At 37.2% G+C, this 19,370-nt stretch overlaps 3 protein-coding genes and 1 long non-coding RNA gene across 4 annotated transcripts in view; 2 read left to right on the forward strand and 2 right to left on the reverse strand.

The window, feature by feature from the left end:
• Window positions 1-57: 57 nt before the first annotated feature.
• Window positions 58-3,820, forward strand: LOC149735112 (ryncolin-4-like). The gene is made up of 8 exons (XM_089879838.1): window positions 58-237; window positions 455-608; window positions 1,089-1,222; window positions 1,513-1,609; window positions 1,961-2,057; window positions 2,386-2,453; window positions 2,832-2,919; window positions 3,335-3,820. The coding sequence occupies exons 2-8, from the start codon at window positions 467-469 to the stop codon at window positions 3,495-3,497; spliced, it is 789 nt and encodes a 262-aa protein (XP_089735964.1). The 5' UTR covers window positions 58-237; window positions 455-466; the 3' UTR covers window positions 3,498-3,820.
• Window positions 3,821-3,954: 134 nt separating this feature from the next.
• Window positions 3,955-12,351, forward strand: LOC149735113 (organic cation transporter protein-like). Its single transcript, XM_089879777.1, has 11 exons — window positions 3,955-5,621; window positions 5,842-5,909; window positions 6,595-6,849; window positions 7,397-7,551; window positions 8,089-8,257; window positions 8,916-9,040; window positions 9,426-9,573; window positions 9,781-9,995; window positions 10,385-10,493; window positions 10,947-11,077; window positions 11,556-12,351. Exons 1-11 carry the CDS (start codon window positions 5,415-5,417, stop codon window positions 11,687-11,689), a joined length of 1,716 nt encoding a protein of 571 aa, XP_089735903.1. The 5' UTR covers window positions 3,955-5,414; the 3' UTR covers window positions 11,690-12,351.
• Window positions 6,036-19,370, reverse strand: part of LOC149735114 (uncharacterized) — a 51,932-nt gene continuing 38,597 nt past the window's right edge. The window contains exon 2 of the long non-coding RNA XR_016385179.1: window positions 6,036-6,344. This is a non-coding gene — a long non-coding RNA (uncharacterized LOC149735114). The remainder of the gene's footprint in view (window positions 6,345-19,370) is intronic.
• On the reverse strand, window positions 12,263-19,331 carry LOC149735115 (atrial natriuretic peptide receptor 3-like). Its single transcript, XM_089879781.1, has 11 exons — window positions 19,029-19,331; window positions 18,487-18,849; window positions 17,319-17,458; window positions 16,872-17,018; window positions 15,622-15,770; window positions 14,986-15,121; window positions 14,440-14,534; window positions 14,190-14,253; window positions 13,769-13,813; window positions 13,588-13,693; window positions 12,263-13,062 (listed from the first exon to the last, which is right to left on the reverse strand). The coding sequence occupies exons 1-11, from the start codon at window positions 19,286-19,288 to the stop codon at window positions 12,915-12,917; spliced, it is 1,653 nt and encodes a 550-aa protein (XP_089735907.1). The 5' UTR covers window positions 19,289-19,331; the 3' UTR covers window positions 12,263-12,914.

The raw sequence follows: 19,370 nt of genomic DNA on the forward strand, positions 1-19,370 counted from the left end.
ACATTCAACCCAAGTTACGTGTACATGGTTACTTTCTAAGTGTTTTAACTGCTTTTACCACAAAGCAAACTAATAAACGTTTATTACCCTGTAAATTATTACCGACCAAACTTGTGTTAACCTCACACATGCTTGCTAAAAGTTAATTGCAGCACGTTTATAAGATAAAAGTCGTCTGCAAGCTCACTATAGATATTGCAGTTAGCTAGCGATTGGACTGTCCTTGTGTTTTTGAAGGTATGCTATATATATACCAATAAGTTTATTTTTTTGGTGCACATTTCGTTGCTGCCACTTGTCTTGTTGTTTTAATTAACTTGATATTCGCTGTTGTATTTGAAGGGTATCTAAATTTAATAGTAATTTGTATGAAAAAAAAATACGCGTGTTATAACGACTGTCATGCCCCATCACTTTAAATAAGTTACATTCATTCATGTATCTATTTTAATAGGAAAAGCACAAAATGCAGATGGCGTTGAAATATCTTCTGTTCCTTGTTCTTGTGGGCCCAGCATTAAGTATACCAACCAGTCAATGCATTAAACTTATTGCAAAACTTGAAGCCAGGATTGCCTTCCTGGAAAACAGAACTTGTGATAATGCTGGTATGTATGTGTGTGTCTTGTTGATTCTATTGTTTATGGGTGAGTTCCTACAGCGAGGCATGCCATGGGACCTGGGATTTAACCGGAGTTGTTCCATTACCCCAACACTGTATATACACATTCTATTCTATACGGGTGAGGTCCTACAGTGAGGCATGCCATGGGACCTGGGATTTAGGTCAGAGTTGGCCCACTACCCCAACATTGTATATGCACATTCTATTCTATACGGGTGAGGTCCTACAGTGAGGCATGCCATGGGACCATAACGTCTTTCGTTGTCATTTTTCCAGCATCGCGGCACAGTTAGTAACATGCCAGCATTTAACTAAAAGATTACTATTGTGGGCATATGTGTACAAGACACTTAACAGTAGTTGCTCTAACTCAGTGGTCACTAATGGGTTGTCTAAATTGTCAGCCACACTTAAAAACATGAAAAAAAACACTCAATAATAAAAGATTTCTAACTTTTTCCAGAAATAACCCCCCCACAAAATTGCCAAGATATTTTGAACCTTGGATACACAAACAATGGAATATATAAGATCTTTAGTAATGGAGAAACAATGAAGGTGTACTGTGACCTCACAACTGACAATGGTGGATGGATTGTGAGTTATTATGGCATCATAATAGTATTGTTATCTAAATTCAAATTTTGTCACGCATGCTTATCCACACACTGCAATAGCTTCGGCAACTTAAGTTACCACGTATATAACTAATTTATCCTCTCATTACGAGGCATCAACAGTCGTTATAACACTGGTGTTCTGTTTCATACACCTCGTGATTATGAGTTAACATGTATGTCACTTTGTGCATTTTTTTTGTTGTATGGCTGACAATTTAGACAACCCATAAGTTACCACTGCGATTACACCTGCTTAAACTTCAATAGGTCATCCAAAGAAGACAAGATGGCTTGGTTGACTTTTACAGAAACTGGGCAGATTATAAGTTTGGGTTTGGGGAAATGTCATCAGATTTCTGGATTGGTAAGTTAATGTAATATACTGTAATGTTTTTCCAAGTGACTGTATCTGAAATAAATGAATGTAATTTATTCTTGCGTGGCGGGGAAACTGTTTCATACACCTCATGTCAACTTACGAATTACCTCGTATGTAACTTATTTATCGTCCAATAGCTGGAAAACGAAAGTCGTTATAACACAGGTGTGCTGTTTCATACACCTCGTGCCTGATTACTAGTTACCATGTATGTAACTGATTTATTCTTGAGTGGCGGGGCAACGAAAGTTGTTATAACACATGTGTTCTGTTTCATACACCTCGTGTCCGCTTACGAGTTATTTGTTCTCATTCTATAAAATTTAAATACACCAGGTCTCCATAACATGCACCTCTTAACCCGTGAGCAAAACTATGAGCTGCGTATTGATATGAAAGATTGTAATGATGTCAACAAATATGCTACATATGGGTAAGGTATTTTTGTGGGGTAATATGGGACACCTTTAGCACATAATATCCAAATATCCTAATCGTATTTTAACAATTAACAACGGTCAATGGAAGTCGTGTGAATGTGGTTTTATAATTCTTTGTATGTTCTTTGTTTACTTCCCAATGAAATGAGAAAATATGCACCAATGTTGTTCTCGCATGGCGAGACAACAATATTCCTTATAACACAGGTGTTTTGTTTCATACACCTTGTGCCTGATTACGAATTACAACACATATAACTTTGTTAAATAACACCTTTTTTAACTGCCATATCTATGAAATATTTTCTACAATTTTGCCAGGTCATTCCGAGTGGGAGGTGAGTCAGCACTTTTTAAACTTCAAATTGAAGATTATAATGGAACAGCAGGTTTGACATAGATATCTTATAATAATCATATCATAGATATCTTACAATTGTAAATTTTTGAGCTCTAATATCCTTCGCTTCATTGTAATGATTTGATTTTCACTTTTGTATTGGAAGAGATAAATGAAATTTTTAAAATGGTTTGATGGGGTAAGTTGGGACACATTTAGCACATAGTATTTAAATATCCTGATCGATTTTTAACAATTAACAACGATCTATGGGAGTCTTGAAGATGCTGTTTATAATTCTTGAAATGTTTTTTGTTAACTACCAAATGGGACGAGAAATATACAATGAAACAATGTCCCATCTACCCCTACCCTGAATATACATTAGTTATGCCAAATTTAACCATTCATAATTTCCATAACACAGGCGATGGGTTATCTGTAAACAATGGTGCTTATTTCTCAACAAAGGACAGAGATAATGATAAATTCCATCTTCATTGCGCAACCCACAGGTAAGGGTGTGATGTTTTTTAATTTTAATTCAATCTATGAGTTGTCTAATAAAGTATCAGCCATATACAAAATTTAAAAACAATCATCCATAGAGTTACATACATAGAGTTACATACATGGTAACTTGTAAGCGGGCAGAAGGTGTATGAAACAGAACACCCGTGTTATAACGAGTGTGGTTGCCGTGCGAGGATAAATAAGTTACAAACGTGGTAACTCGTAAGCAGGCACGAGGTGTATGGAACCGAACACCCGTGTTATAACGACTGCCGTTACCCCGCCATGCGAGGATAAATAAGTTCCATTCATTCACCACCTCCAACGTTAAACTTATACCCACAAAACAACAAAATATTCATCGAAAAATACCACTTTGTAACTTGTAACTTGAAAGCATTAAATGTATACCCACAGAACTACTGGATGGTGGTACCGTGGCAACTGTGGTGACGCCAATTTAAACGGCCCGTACTCCCCATGTGAATGGTACGAAGATTCCGTGGCGAGTTATTATCCGTTCCAAGATGAATTCTATGGTCTTAAGTTTATTGAGATGAAAATCAGACCAGCACTATAGAGATCTTATAACTGTTGCTATAGTGACCAAGCCATAAAGATCTTATATCGTGTGAAATAAAGTAGGAATATATAGGATCTTTATAAACCTATGTAAAGATCTTATATATGTTGCTATAAAAACCAAGACCGTAAAGATCTTATAACACCTTCTTAAAATAAGTAACTATTTCTATAGATATCATATAAAATTTATAAGATCTTTGTCATGTAAAATAAAGTAATTTTAAACTTCGGTAAGTATTAAGTTTATTGTAATTCGTATTATTATTACTTGTATAAAATTTTATAAATCAATGTCTCAATAAAATATAAATTACAAAACTTTATTTGCTACTTGACTTCAGCTTTAAATGAATGTAACTTGTTATCTTCACATGGCAGTGACAGTCATTATAAAACCGGTGTTCTGTTTCATACACCTAGTGCCCGCTTACTAGTTACCACCAATGTAACTTATTTATCCCCGCGTGGCGGGGTAACGGCAGTATTTATAACCGGGTATTCTGTTTCATACACCTCACTCCCGCTTACTAGATACCACTTATTTTAGTCTGTGGGAAAATATGTTTTACTGCTGAGTGTTTTGTCCTGGCACATTCACCCACAATGGTAACAGCGACAACAATGTTTAAAGCTTATTGGAAAGTTGTTATAATGTCTTCTATAACGGTTTAGAGTTGGTAGTTAAATATTAACTGTTTACAATGTGGTTACGATAATATTTGCTTGATAATGAACATGAGGTGTATGAATACACCTTGTGTGTTTGGTGTATAAGAAGATACCCATGTTATAATTTGGCAGTGAGCATGAGGTGTATGAATACACCATGTGTGTCTGGTGTATAAGAAGACATCCATGTTATAACTCAACTATTGGTCAGTACATTTAGCTTTTTTTCAATTAAGTTATGCAAAGAAAGACTCAGTCATAAGGTTGTACAGGGACATGGGGACTTTTATGACTTTAAAAAACAAACAAAACCTTATTGTGTGCAGGATATAATATAATGTTTATTACTTCATATGTGTGTGCCAATTGAAACCTGCCATAAAAGATTAAAGCAGTTCCTTTAAAGTTTAACCTCTTTAAATTTGTTTGTCACATCTCGGGGCTAGAAGCTTCTCTTAGGATTTAACACCTGAGTTATTGTATTTTATATGGGTGAGGGCCTATGGCAAGGGAACTAAGATTTAGGCCTGAGTTGATTCATTATCACAATATAGGTTAGATTATATAAGCATCCAAATCAACGTTCTATTCTATACGAGGGAGGTCCTACAGTGAGGCATGCCATGGGACCTGGGATTTAGGCCAGAGTTGGCTTATTACCCCAACATTGTATATGCACATTCTATTCTATATGGGTGAGGTCCTACAGTGAGGCATGCCATGGGAGCTGGGATTTAGGCCAGAGTTGGCTTATTACCCCAACATTGTATATGCACATTCTATTCTATATGGGTGAGGTCCTACAGTGAGGCAAGTCATGAGACCTGGGATTTAGGCCAGAGTTGGCCAATTGCTACAGAATCTGGTTCTGTTTATGCTCTAACGCACATTAACAAACTGAAGCAAAATAATAAAAAACAAAGCAGAAATAGTGTTTAGTGTCAGAACATTAACTATCTAATTGGAAGAAAAAGTCAAAGTGATGACAATACTCATTTATTGAGAAGGTGTATGTAGTAGGGTAGGGGGAAGATGGGACACATTTTCTTTCTATTTTCTATTCTTATTTGGAAGTAAACAAAGAATCATAAGACTGTATACTCACGACTCCCTTAGACTGTTGTTAATTGTTTAAAACACAGAGATATTTAGATATTATGTGCTAAAAGTGTCCTATCTTCTCCTATCCTGCTATAGGCCTATGTTATTTTAATATTTTGGAAAATTTAAGATTTTATTAAATATGGAAAATCCTGGTTCTAATCGTGAGGTATCTGATGTAGAACTTGCATTGGAGGATGTTGGCCATTGTGGATTGTACCATGTATGGCTGATACTGCTGATGGCATTGCCGAATATCCTTGTTGGGGCACATATGGGGTCTTCTGTGTTTTTAGCAATGATTCCAACCCATTATTGCATCACAGAACAAGCAGATGAAATTTCGAACGTGAGCGGTTTTAAAATGGAAGTTTATATGAATAAAAATTTTAAAAAAACTTCAACTTAAATTGAAAAATAGAATGATAAATTTTGAATTAAATTAAATTAAAAATTAACAAGTAACTCTTTTTATTTTTTTGACATTTATAAATTGTCGTCTATATATGTATATTAAATTCGTATTACTCGGTATCCATATATTACAATGTTGTTACAATTTTTTCCAGGTTTGTAATATAACATGGGTGGAGGAATATAATGAGATGATATTGGGTGAAAAGTCTTCATGTAATATGTGGGTGATACAGTTGTACATTATGTTATTGCAATCATTGATTATGTTATGTAATTGCAGTTACAACTTATATACGATACACTTTTACTCTTGTAGCAACAACTGATATACTTTTGAATGAATGAATGAATGTAACTTACTTTATCCTCGCGTGGCCGGAAAACGACAGTCGTTATCACACGGGTTTAACACCTCGTGCCAGCTTACGAGTTGCCATGTATGTTACTTTGTGGGTGATTATTTTTTTGGGAATTTTTTCATTTTTTTTATGTATGGCTGATAATTTGGACAACCCATTAGTGACCACTGGGTTGGAGCAATTGTCGTTAAGTGTCTTGCCCAAGGACACATACGCCCACAATGGTAGCAGCGACGAGCCTTGAACCCTTTACCTAATGGTTACAGGCAGGCGCGCTAACCACTACGCCACGGCGCCTTTTATGTTTTTTTATACAGATAGTAGTATGTTATAATGTTATTGCAATATTATAAAGTGCTGTTTGACATGATAGTGGTTAATAGTCCTATCTGTCTATTTCACATATGTGGTAACTAGCCATAGGGTACGAGGTGTATAAAACAGAACACCTGTGTAATATTGACTGTCATTGCCCCACCACGCATGAATAAATAAATTACATACATGCCTTTTAATTTAAAGCCAAAATAACTGCTTGCTTTTCAGGATCTATTACTCCAATACTTCAACCATTGATTGCTCTATCTGGCAACAGAACATTCAAAACCAAACCATCCTGACTCCCATGCCTGAGACTCGAACCTGCGACGCTTGGGTCTTTGATCATTCAGTTATGAAGACCACAATTGCCACTGAGTTTGGCCTTGTATGTGGAAACATATGGGCAAGCTATGTAACGCAGTCTATCTTTATGGCTGGGGTGTTGGTTGGGAACATATTCATTGGATTGACTTCGGACAGGTAGTATAACTTATAACGTTATCCTCACGTGGCCGGAAAATGACAGTCGTTAAACATGGGTGTTTTGTTTCATACACCTCGTAGGGTGTTAAGCTGTGTTAAAAGATTATTTTAGTTATTAGTCATGGGAGTATTGTATTTCATTGATTACTTGAATCCTACATTTTATTCTATATGGGTGAGGTCCTACAGAGAGGCATGCCATGGGACCTGGGATTTAGGCCAGAGTTGGCATATAACCCCAACATTGTATATGCACATTCTATTCTATATGGGTGAGGTCCTACAGTAAGGCATGCCATGGGACCTGAGATTTAGGCCAGAGTTGTCCCATTACCCCAACATTGTATATGCACATTCTATTCTATATGGGTGAGGTCCTACAGCAAGGCATGCCATGGGACCTGGGATTTAGGTTAGAGTTGACCCATTACCCCAACATTGTAGGCACATTTTATTGCCTATTTATTTTTTTGTTTGGCTGACAATTTGTACAACCCATCACTATATCCACACAACTGTTAAAACTAAACTTTGTTTTTCACAGATTTGGAAGACGAGTTGCTTTCCTTGTAAGTGCTGTTGGATCTGTTACGTTTGGAATTGCTACAGCATTTGCAGATTCGTTTGTGACGTTCTGTATTCTTCATGGCTTGACTGGAATATTCGTTTACTGCATGTTTCCTGTACTGTTTACGCTAGGTAATAAATGTGAATGAATGTATGTAACTTATTTTATTCTTACATGGCTGGAAAACACAGTCGTTATAACACGGGTGTTCTGTTTCATACACCTTGTGTCAGCTTTCAAGTTGCCATGTATGTTACTTTGACAGTGGTTAGGTTTTGAATTTTTTTCATGTATGGTTGATAATTTGGACAACCCATTAGTGACCACTGGGTTGGACAATTGCCATTAAGTGTCTTGCCCAAGGACACATACACCCACAATGGTGGCAACGACTACCTCTAACCCAGAGGTAATGGGTTCAAAAATCGACACTATGGTCATTATGAACGTATGTGTCTCTGTGGGCAAGACACTTAACGGTAATTGCTCCAAGTTCCAACCCAGTGGTCACTAATGGGTTGTCCAAGTTGTCAGCCTTACATAAAAACAATCACACACAAAGGTAGATGTGTGCTCATTAAATGTATTTTTTTAAACCTTAAAAAGTTGCATGCATGATACCTAAATAGCAGTGTTGCCATATAAAAACTCTTTATTTATTTCTACAGTATCTGAGCTTGTAGTAGCTCGGTATCGTGCAGCACTTGCACAATTTGCGGAGGCAGGCTTTGGTACGGGGTTCATGATGTTAGCACTTGTTGCCGTGTTCACCAGAGATTGGAGAAGATTGCAACTCGCCATTTCCGCTCCCATTGCTGTTTCCCTCATTGTATGGTGGTTGGTCCCATGTTTTTACTTTTAATTAAAAATACTTTGCACTTTGTTATATTTTTGTGTTAAAAAAAATCTTCGAATTCTACCAACATTTTTCTATACTGCTATAAATTTGGTAACCCATTTACCCTCTAAATACAAACATTTTACCCCCAGGGGTAAACTAACCCTTAGTTTATGAAATGCTGCTCTGATTTAACAGTTCTAATTTCGAACAATCTCTATAACTCCTTGTATAATTCTTTGATTTTACTACATATAACCCAAGTGGGCCTATTATTCAAGGCAAAACACCTAATGTACTCGTAAATAACTTTTTATAACCCATACACAACCACAAACATCTATAACATACCAACCTTTTATGGCCCCAAGTGTTATTCTTTATAACCCCAATCATAAATACCTTTTTATAATGCATATATAACCCCCAACCATATAATAGAGTACTGGGGGGGAAGATGGGATATCTATAGCATATAATGTCCAAATATCTTGATCCTGTTTTGAACAATTAACAACGGTCTATGGGAGTTGTGAGGTTACAGTTTTATAATTTTTCGAATGTTCTTTGTTTACTACCAAATGAGATGTGAAAATGGAATGAAAAGGTGTCCCATATTTTCCCACCCTACTATATAACAACCTTTTCTAACCCCAGGGTTTTACCTGAGTCACCTCGATGGCTGATACTTAACGACCAGCGTAAGGAAGCGAATGAAATAATTGGGCGAATGAAACAAGTGAATAACCTGACTACTGGATGCCAACGTAACCAAGATGGCGGTATGATGTCATGATTATAATTTTGATGTCATAGACATAATATGGGCAAACTGGTGTGCCTCACTGTAGTACCTCACCCATATAGAACAGAATGTAGGACCTAAGTAATCTCATCTATTAATCCAAAGTCCTATATTAGGTTCCTATCCATATAGATGTCATAAAACATAATGTTTAAACAGAGCAGTTGCTTCATACTTATACTGGGTTTAAAGTGTATTACTTCTGCCATTATATGCTAGTGTGCATTTTGGTCTATATGTATTCTTAGGCAAGACACTTGAAGCCAGTTGCTCCAACCCAGTGGTCATTAATTAGGTTGTCTAAATATTTACCCACAAAGTTACATACGTGGTAAGCGGGTACTATCTTTGTGACATCTTAGAGGCCACTGGATGTGAAGAAATGAAAACATTCTCTTCGAAAACTTTGGATAATGATGTCATTGTGACATCATCAAATGTTTACGGGTTCCTAGACTTGGTCCGGACATCAAATTTAAGGAGAGTTTCAATCATCCAGTTTTATCAATGGTAATAAATGAATAAATGTGTCTAGAATAATTAAATATTTTAATTAATCTTCACATGGCGGAGCAACAACAGTCCTTATAACACATGTGTTCTGTTTTATACACCACGTGCTTGCTTACAAGTTACCATGTGTGTAACTTTGTAGGTAGATAACACCCAGTTTATTCTCAAGTAGCAACAATGGTTAATCCTCATTTAAACTCCCAGGTTCGCAGTATCATGTGTATACTATGGGCTCACCCTCAATGCAGCAGAATTAGGAGGAGATGCTTTTCTCAACTTTTTCCTTATTGCTCTTGTGGAAGTGATAGGAGTATTTCTAGTGATCCCATTGGTCGAGAAAGCTGGGCGTGTCCCATGCTCCAGCCTATCAGAGGTCGTAGCTGGAATCTTCTGTATTTTAATGTCTTACATACCAAAAGGTTTGCTTTTTTATGAACACATGGCTGGATTATTCATGTCGTGTTTATCTACTGTTGTTTTTATTTTATTTTATTTTTTTGTTAATATTATAACGTGTAGATATTTTACAGATATTTCTTAAATAGGTTACTGGGGTAATAGATCTACAGCTTCCCTGGCATACTGCGCTGTAACACTTATATAGAATAAAAGTATTTATCTTTTGCTATTGGTAATGCGCTGTAACAACCTATATAGAATATAAGTTCTTTTGCTCTTAGTTTCCAACTACTATTTGATATACTTTACAACTCTGGCCTAAATCTCAGGTTCCATGGCATGCCTCGCTTACATAGAATAGAAAGCATATGCCAAGCCCTTTCCAACTAACATATGATATACTTTGCAGATATTTCTTGGTTGTACATCGGCTGCTCTTTAGTTGGTAAGTTTGCTATAACTGTGGCATTCAGCGTTATGTACATTCATATTAGTGAGCTGTACCCTACCCCTGTCAGGTTAGTATGTTTGTAACTTTCAATATAAACCTATTTAATGAATCATTGGATAAATGTCACTTACTTTATTCTTGGTGGCCGGAAAACATAAAAAAGTATTAATATTTATTTGCTAAAGTTTTAACAAATTTTAAATATTTTTTAAAATTGTTTTTATATTAGATTGGAGTAAAGTGATCCGTGTTTGCATTCTCTTTTATCATACCATTCCCACAACTCTGTTTGAGCTTGGCTAATTGTTAAAAACAATCATTAGAAGCCCTGTGTTATAATGACTGTCATTGCCAGCCATGCGAGGCAAAATAAGTTACATACCTGGTAACTTGTAAGCGAGCACGAGGTGTATGAAACAGAACATACGTGTTATAACGACTGTCGTTTTCCGGCCACCCCATGCAAGAAAAAAGTTTTTTAAAGTTTTCGTTTATTTATTGAATACCCGCATAAATACAGGAGTGTTGCAAGTGGAGCTTGTAACGCATGGGCAAGGTTGGGCGGCATCGCGTCACCTGTCATCGCAATGTTACGACTCCTGGTACCAGATCTACCATACATTGTGTTTGGTATATTGTCCATTATATCAGGTGAGGTATGATGTCAATGTAGAGTTAATATGTTTTAATGGATCCAAGACCTGGGATGTCCATTACCCCAAACACCAAGCTTGCTGTCCTCTTGGGTTTATATACACTCAAAAATAATGATTGTATTTTATATGGGAGAGGTTGTAAAGATTAATTTTTTACATGTAGTTTTACAAAGTGTCAACAAAACAATAACCTTGAATTGGTTGTACCATTTTCCACATGTTTAAATAAGTTAAACTTTCCACGTGTTTAAATAAGTTAAACTACATTTCTTTCAAAAAAATTACAAAGCTTCGGTTAAATACAACTTAACTTATATAAACACTTCCGAAAAGTGGTGCAACCAATTCAAAGTAATTGTTTTGTTGACACTTTGTAAAAATACTGAAGTGTCAGTAAAATACAACTTAACTTATATATACTTTCATGAAAAGCAGTCCAAACCCCTTGCTAACCATATGTTATATATCACCAGGTATATTAATACTTATGACTACTGAAACATCCAAACAACAGTTGCTCCCAACATTAGAAGAAGGAGAAAGATTCTTGGCTTCAAACCCAGGACCTTTAGTTACAATGTGGAGAAAACTTAAATCAAGGCGCTAAAAGTTTAACCCTATGTTTTATTTGGGTGAGGATGAGGAACTGGTATTTAGACAGATTTGGCATATTATTCACAAACAACAGTGGTTATAATAACACAGGCGTTCTGTTTCATACACCTCGTGCCCTCTTACGATTTACCGCGTATGTAACTTATTTATCCTCGCATGGCGGGCAACGATAGTGGTTATAACAGGGTGTTTTGCTTCATACACCTCGTGCCCGCTTACGTATGTAACTTATTTATTCTCGCATGGCGGAGCAACGACAGTCGTTATAACACGAGTGTTCTATTTCATACACCTTATGCCTGCTTACAAGTTACCTTGTATGTGTGTGTGTGGGGGTGATTTTACATAACTTTTATGGGTGATTTTACATAACTTTTAAAAGCTTTGTGAAACATTGTAGTAACCTAAAAGGCTGTTAATTAATTAAAAATACCAATAATTTGAATAGTTATTAGTATATTTATGCTTTTCCACTATATTTAGAAGCTAATTATAGTTATTGTTTTGTAATTCATATTTAATTCATATAACTTTGCACACTTTTAACTCTGTAACTATTTTAAACACAGTTGTGAAAAAAATTGTTTTATTCTGATGTTTGTTCATGTAAAATAATCGAGGTGCTTCAGTTTAAATACATATGTATAAAAAATATGCGTTGACGTATTGAACATATTACTTGAAATATGAATGAATTAATATAACTCACTTTATCCTCGCGTGGCCAAAAAACAAAAGTCGTTATAACATGGGTGTTTTATTTCATACACCTCATGCCCGCTTACGAGTTACCATGTATGTAACTTTATGGGTGATTATTTTAGGGGATGTTTTTTAAATAATCACTTCAACATACACCAGTAACATTATGGGACCTTCAAACCAGGGGCCAGAGTTGGTCCAATAACCTAACCCCAAAAGTACACTGTTCAAACCCCACTGTGGTAGTTCATGCACTTCCAGGATGCTACTTTATAGACCTCACCAGGTGTTGAAGCCATTTCACTGGTGACTCACATCTTTATTCAGGTAAAAATAAACACTAACGAGTGCACATACGGTCATTTAGCTCTAAAACTATGATTTCTATTATTACAGGGGTGTTTCATGACATAACAATAGGTTAAAGTACATTCAAATGTGCAACAATTAAATCTACAGAGTTTTATCAAACAACTTCATTTCCACAGCCGTCAGTTGGCGCTAAAGAGCAAGCTTTATACTTTCATGTCGTCATCAAGTCCAGACATACAAGTGCTAACCGAACCGTCTTCTCTTAGTGGGATATGTACGGCATCAGGTTGGTTGTGGTTGAAACCGGGAACACTCATGCCGTCGTTGTTGTGACTGGATGAACACTTCGTTCTGAAGAACGTTTGGTGTAAGTTTTATTTTTGAATGAAATAAATTTAATTTATTTATCATGACATGGCGGTACAGCCGTTATAACATGGTTGTTCGGTTTCATACACCTCGTTCCCGCTTACGAGTTACCATGTATGTAGCTTATTTATCCTCGCATGGCGGTACAGCCGTTATAACACGAATGTTCTGTTTCATACACCTCGTGCCCGCTTACGAGTTATAACGTATGTAACTTATTTATTCTTGTCGTTAAACACGAGTGTTCTATGTAATTTTGTGGTTTATTGGTTTCTTACTATGGCTGACAATTTGCAGAAGCCATTGGTGTCTACTGGGTTGGAGCAGTTGCTTTCAAGTGTTCTGCACAAGGACATATACGCTCACAATGGTAGCAGCGTTAAGCGCAATGTATTCACAACGCATTTACATTGTGAGCGTATTCATCTTTGGGCAAGACACTTAACGACAATTGCTCCAACCCAGTAGTCACTAATGGGTTGTCCAGATTATCAGCCATACATTTACCTATAACATAGAGGTCCGCCAACCAATAAACAACACATTACAACTCCAGCCAACGTCCCCAACACTCCGGCAAGAGCTTTATGGTTGAAATCTGTGTCTTCTTTTACTGTGAAATAATAAATCACTCGTTCATTTATTTCTGTTTTATAGGGAGATAGTCGTATTGTGTAACATGACTTACCTGGTTCTGAAAATGGAGGCATTCTGAACGGCTTGATCTTTGTGTCTGGAATCGAACAACATAAGTAAGTCCATATTTATTTGTACTTGAATTAGAAACTGTTTATGAACTTCGTAAGTGCTACAAAGTACACGAAGGGTAGGGCGGTAGGCTATGGGTTTGAGTGTCGAAGCTCTTATCAATATTGGCGTGTTACTTCTCGGTAATTGTTCAAGTGTCGTCCATAAAAAGATGTATGAAACAGGACATCTATGTTATAACGACTGTCGTTGCCCCGCCATGCGAGAATAAATAAGTTACATAAAAGGTTACCTGTATGCGAGCAGGAGGTGTATGAAACAGAACACCCGTGTATATAACGACTGTCGTTGCCCCGCTATGCGAGGATAAATAAGTTACATTCAGATAAAGCAACTATTACCTCTGTTCTTCCCTGGGTAGAAAGTGAAACGACTTCGCGATCCGCCGTAATAATCTATAACTTTCTGGAGAAGTTTAAAAACATCAGTATGTATAAAGAAAAGTATAAAAAATCCAAAATCGCAGTTTTTATAATTTAAATAAATTCATAAGCAGCGTGCATTACAATAATTCAGCTTTTAATAAATCTTTTAAATGGCTTTAAAACCACTGCAGTCACTGTGCTCTATAGTTAGCAACAGTCCACGTACCTCAAACGTCCCCGTTTCAATATTCTTCATGCCGATAATACTGTAGTCGCCATTTCGGTCTCCATATAAGTCAATCGTTACAGGGCCAGATATCCCTGGGTTATAAATGGGTTATATGTAGGGTGGGGGAGGATGGGAAACCGCTAACACGTAATATCTAAATTTCCTGATCATGTTTTAGCAATTAGTAACAAATAATTGTGCGTTTTTAGAGTCGTAAGGTTACGGTTAAATAGCTGTGTAAATATTCTTCGTTTACTACTAAATTGGATGATAATTGTATAGAGTACTACCACAGTGATATATGTGCAACATTCTAAACGTTTATATACCAATTCTAGATTTAGACCCTTTAATGTGCCATATTGAATGAATTAATAAATGAATGAACGACAAATGAGTGTAATTATTTTATTTTCGCGTTGCCGGGCAAAGGTCGTTAGGTGGGGCAACGACAGTCGTTATAACACGGGTGTTTTGTTTCATACACCTCGTGTCCGCTTACGAGTTACAAAGTATGTAACTTTGTGGTTAATAATAGCCTACCTTGAAACGTTATATTCCTCATATTTGCAGAAACAGATGTTCCGTTCCTGATGTCCAAGCCTTGGTTCATTGTAGCGTTAAGAGCTCTCGCGTATAGCATTATTGCGTCATGGAAGCCTTCGACGTATTCATTCACCTGTGTGGAACGAAGTGGGTTGGACGTGGTGGTTTATGAACAATTAATGAATGTAACTTGTTTATCTTCGAATGGCGGGAAAATAGCAGTCGTTACAACACGGGTTTTCTGTTTCATACATAGTTCATGAGCGAAGAAATGAATGCAACTTGGATTGTCCAAATTATCGTAGCCACATATAAAAAACAAAAGATCACCCAAAAATATTTACCCACAAAGTAACATATATACTTAACCCGTAAGCTGACACAGAGTATAAAACAGAACACCCCTGTTTCATTGTCGTTATCCGGCCATGCAAGGATAAAGCTAGTTACATGTCATTCAATTTGGTTAATCTCGTTCAGCGGGGCAACAACATTCGTTACAACACAAGTGTTCTGTTTCATACACCTCGTGCCCGCTTATAAGTTATCACTTATGTAACTTTGTGGGAGATTTTTTCTGTACATGGTTAAAACACGTTTGCATTAACAGTAAAAATACTGTTAAAGTGATACCTGTGTCTCTGAATGTGTTACACCTCTGCTTCTGTATTCGTTCAGTATGGCCGTTGAAAATCTGTTAAACTCTGGTGTTTTTGTCACAATGAAAGTGATTACTTGCAACGCCCTGTACGCGATTTTGGCCTTGAGGTCTTGCTCGTCACCTGAGTCGTATTGTTTTTTTTATTTATGAGTGAGGTATTATAGGGTATGGTGTATGTGATGGAGTTGCTGAAGCTATTATAGTGTGTGGATAAGTAGACATGGCCTTTGGTTAGTTTGGTCATTTATATCCTTGTGGGTGGGAACTTGAGTGACTTATCCATGGTTGCCACTCCCATGCCCACAGTCGAGTTGCCAAAGCTATTGCAGTGTGTGGATAAGCAGACATGACTTTTGGTTGGTCGTTTGTATTCTCGTTGGTACGAACTCAAACATATTGTAGGCGCCAGTAAGAATCTAAACGTTATTTCGCCAATATCCAAAAAGCGCGCGGCGCTCCAGACGCTGATTACTCTGCGCTTTTGCGTCTTTACTCAAAGTTGGCAGAAAACTTTAGCTTTAGTGTTTACACAGCCGTATAATGGTTAGCAGTTTTTAGTTATCAAGAAAGGTATTAGATTCATCAACAAGTTATGATGTAATAGGAGTCATTGTGTCGAAGAATGATGTCATAAGGTAAGATGTTGATATTTAAATTTAAATATTTGCGCATAATTTTGTAAAAATGTATTTTGTTGATGCGCGTTTGTATCTTTAGATCAGTATATTAGCAAGATATTGTTAGTTTAGACTGATATGTGATATAGGTCCCGTTTTTTATAATGCATATAAGCACGTATGGCGGGTAAATTATAGACCAAACTGTTGATTGTATACCAATGCGTATGCCAAGTAAAGAAAAGGTATGTAAGTTATTTATCGTGGCCGGAAAACGGTAGTCGTTACAACACGTCGTGCCCGCTTACGAGTTACCAGGTACCTTACTTGACAATTTGGAATACCCATTAGTGACCACTGGGTTGTAGCAAAAATTATTTTGCCCCAGGGCACAAACGCCCACAGTGATAGCAACGACGAGCCTTGAATTCATTACTACTGGGTTTCGGGTCGACGCGCCAACCACTTAACCACTGCGCCAACCACTTAACCACTGCGAAGGGATATAAACCAAACCGTTGATTATATGCTATAATGCAAACTTCAAGTAGCGTATATATAAGAACGCTTATGTCAGTTTGACAGGTAGCATGAGGTTATATTACCTTGTTTCCAAGCACCAGCAGCATAATAGGAGTCGTTATGAAGGTCTATGGCGTACCACTCGTTTCTTCCAGGTACAGCGACACCATGTGCTGAAGCTGCCAGCATAACTTTTCTCACTAGGGGGCTCGAAGCGCACATTAGCACAACTGAAAATAAGCGCTATTTTTGAAACAGGAATGACGTATGTATAACCTCCTTAACCTGCATGGCGGAAAAACGGCAGTCCTTGTAACACGGATGTTCTGTTTCATACAGCTTGTGCCCGCTTACGAGTTACCACGCATATGTAACTTTACGGATGATTGTTTTTTAATATTTTTCCTTTTTTTAATTTATTGGGAAATCGGCAATTCCTAAACCCCAGGCCCTATGGCGTGCCATGTTGTCACTCTTATATAGAATAGAAAGCATATAATAAACGACTAAGAGAACACACGAATTCGTACCGTTAGGATATCCAATGTCGGCTATAAAGGATTCGGCATGAAAAGTGACGTCACTTATTGCGTGACGTGTGGTAACCTGTAGGACCACGGCATCGTTGTGGAACACACTGTATACTGCTTGCATTAGGTTGTGGCATTCGCTGTGGAAAAGATAAGTTAACCATAGGGTGCATGGGTTCGAAGCTCGGTGCTACTACCATAACATTTAGTAACATATAGTAGGGTGGGGGAAGATGGGACACCTTTAGCACATAAATGTCTAAATATCCTGATCGTGTTTTGTTAGGACAAGAAGATAGAGTGAAAATGTGTCCCATCTTCCCCTACCCTACTGTATTGAAAAAAAAAAGAATTTGTCTAATATTATTAATTGTTGTTAATTGTGAAATCAGTACAGAATGTGCTATTATTGACCAAAGTTACAGGGAAATGCTAAATCCGCGCTTTATGTGTTTAGTATGCCTGTTTTCTTTTTTAGTTTTTGAGTTATTTCTGTATCTTTACGTAAGCTGATACTTCAGCGGCGAATGACGTCATTATTATTCGAATTGGTGTCTAGTTATAACTCGTCTATTTTAAGATATACCAGAATATAATGTGTCCAGTCAATTGTGGAAACCGATTGTTGTATAATAATGTGGTTTATGACGTTGTCTGTTCATATTCGTGACTCATAATGAGGTTTTGTTTTGATTGATAGACATATTTATGACATCATAATATACAGACAGTTGTCGTCCAAGAAAATCGAAAGTGATTTTCTTCTTAAGTTGGTTCATTGTTGTCTAATAATAGGAGTTGTTTTAACACAAGAGGATTTAGGTAGTAGACAGGTAATAGGGTTTACATGGTTCAAAAATACAAGACCATCGCGCGGGTTGCGCTGTAGTTTAAACGCCGCTTAAAACAAACAAAGAAATATCTAAACAACGCTTGGTGGAGATATCTCCTATTTTTATATCGATGGGACGATAGAACAGAATAAAAACATGGACCATCTTACCCCAAGATAGTATATAATCTGTAAATGTACCCCATAAATGTAATTTTACCCCACATAATATATAAAATATTGGCAATCTTACCCCAGCCTACTACTGTATATACCAAAACGTCCACCCATGCCCAACATACTGCATATAAACTACATATAAATCACTCTCCCAACCTTTCCGTTGTCTTTCCTTCCTCTCTGTCCTCATATATCAAATGCACAGGGTAAGTCACCCCATGGTTTAGCATTACGAACACGTTATGAATGAAATAAGCCAAGTCGATATACGACGGGGTTATCCTGGTCAACATGGGGTATTCCTCGCCTGGGATTATCCACGCTGCATGTGACCCAGGGGAAATCACCGGTACGTTCCATTTCCCGGCAAAAGTCGCCACCATCGACGTTGCGTCGTTGCACACTGGGCCAAGGAATAAGAGTGGTGACGTCATTGAGTTAGTGACGTCACTGGTTCCGCATTGTCCGTAGTAAAAGTCGACGGCCTCTAGCGCCGCTTTGCGGTTGCATTGAGAATTCCTAGAATTGTAGGAACGTCATAATATGTTTATTGATCCATTTGGGAGTAAACAAATAATATTTACAAAGTAAACTGTATAACCTTCCATTCGTAATCACTCAAGTTACATACGTGGAAACTCGTAAGCGGGCACGAGGTGTATGAAACAGAACACCCGTGTTATATTATAACGACTTACCTGTAAGTTACGTTGAATTGCAAGTCTCTTGTCAAAGGTCCATCGTTTCGTCTCAAAGTCTTTAGCGCATATTCTACTCCAGGTTGAATCATGTCTCGCCTGAATAAATACTCCCCCTCAAATGGGACCATAACTACTACGTTAACTGTTTGTGGGTGGTCCGGGTTTTCCCCCGATGGCTGGGGAAGTCCCGAGGGGATTTGTGAGCACATGACGAAAGCAAGAACGCATTTGAATATTTTGGATTGTTGAATAAACATTTTACTGTATTACATGACCTATAGGAATATACAGGTTTAATTCATTGTGTCTCACTTTATAAATAACTGTATCTGCTTTCTG

This window comes from Ciona robusta, chromosome 6 (assembly GCF_009617815.1).
Source record: "Ciona robusta chromosome 6, ASM961781v2".
NCBI classification, from domain to species: Eukaryota; Metazoa; Chordata; class Ascidiacea; order Phlebobranchia; family Cionidae; genus Ciona; species Ciona robusta.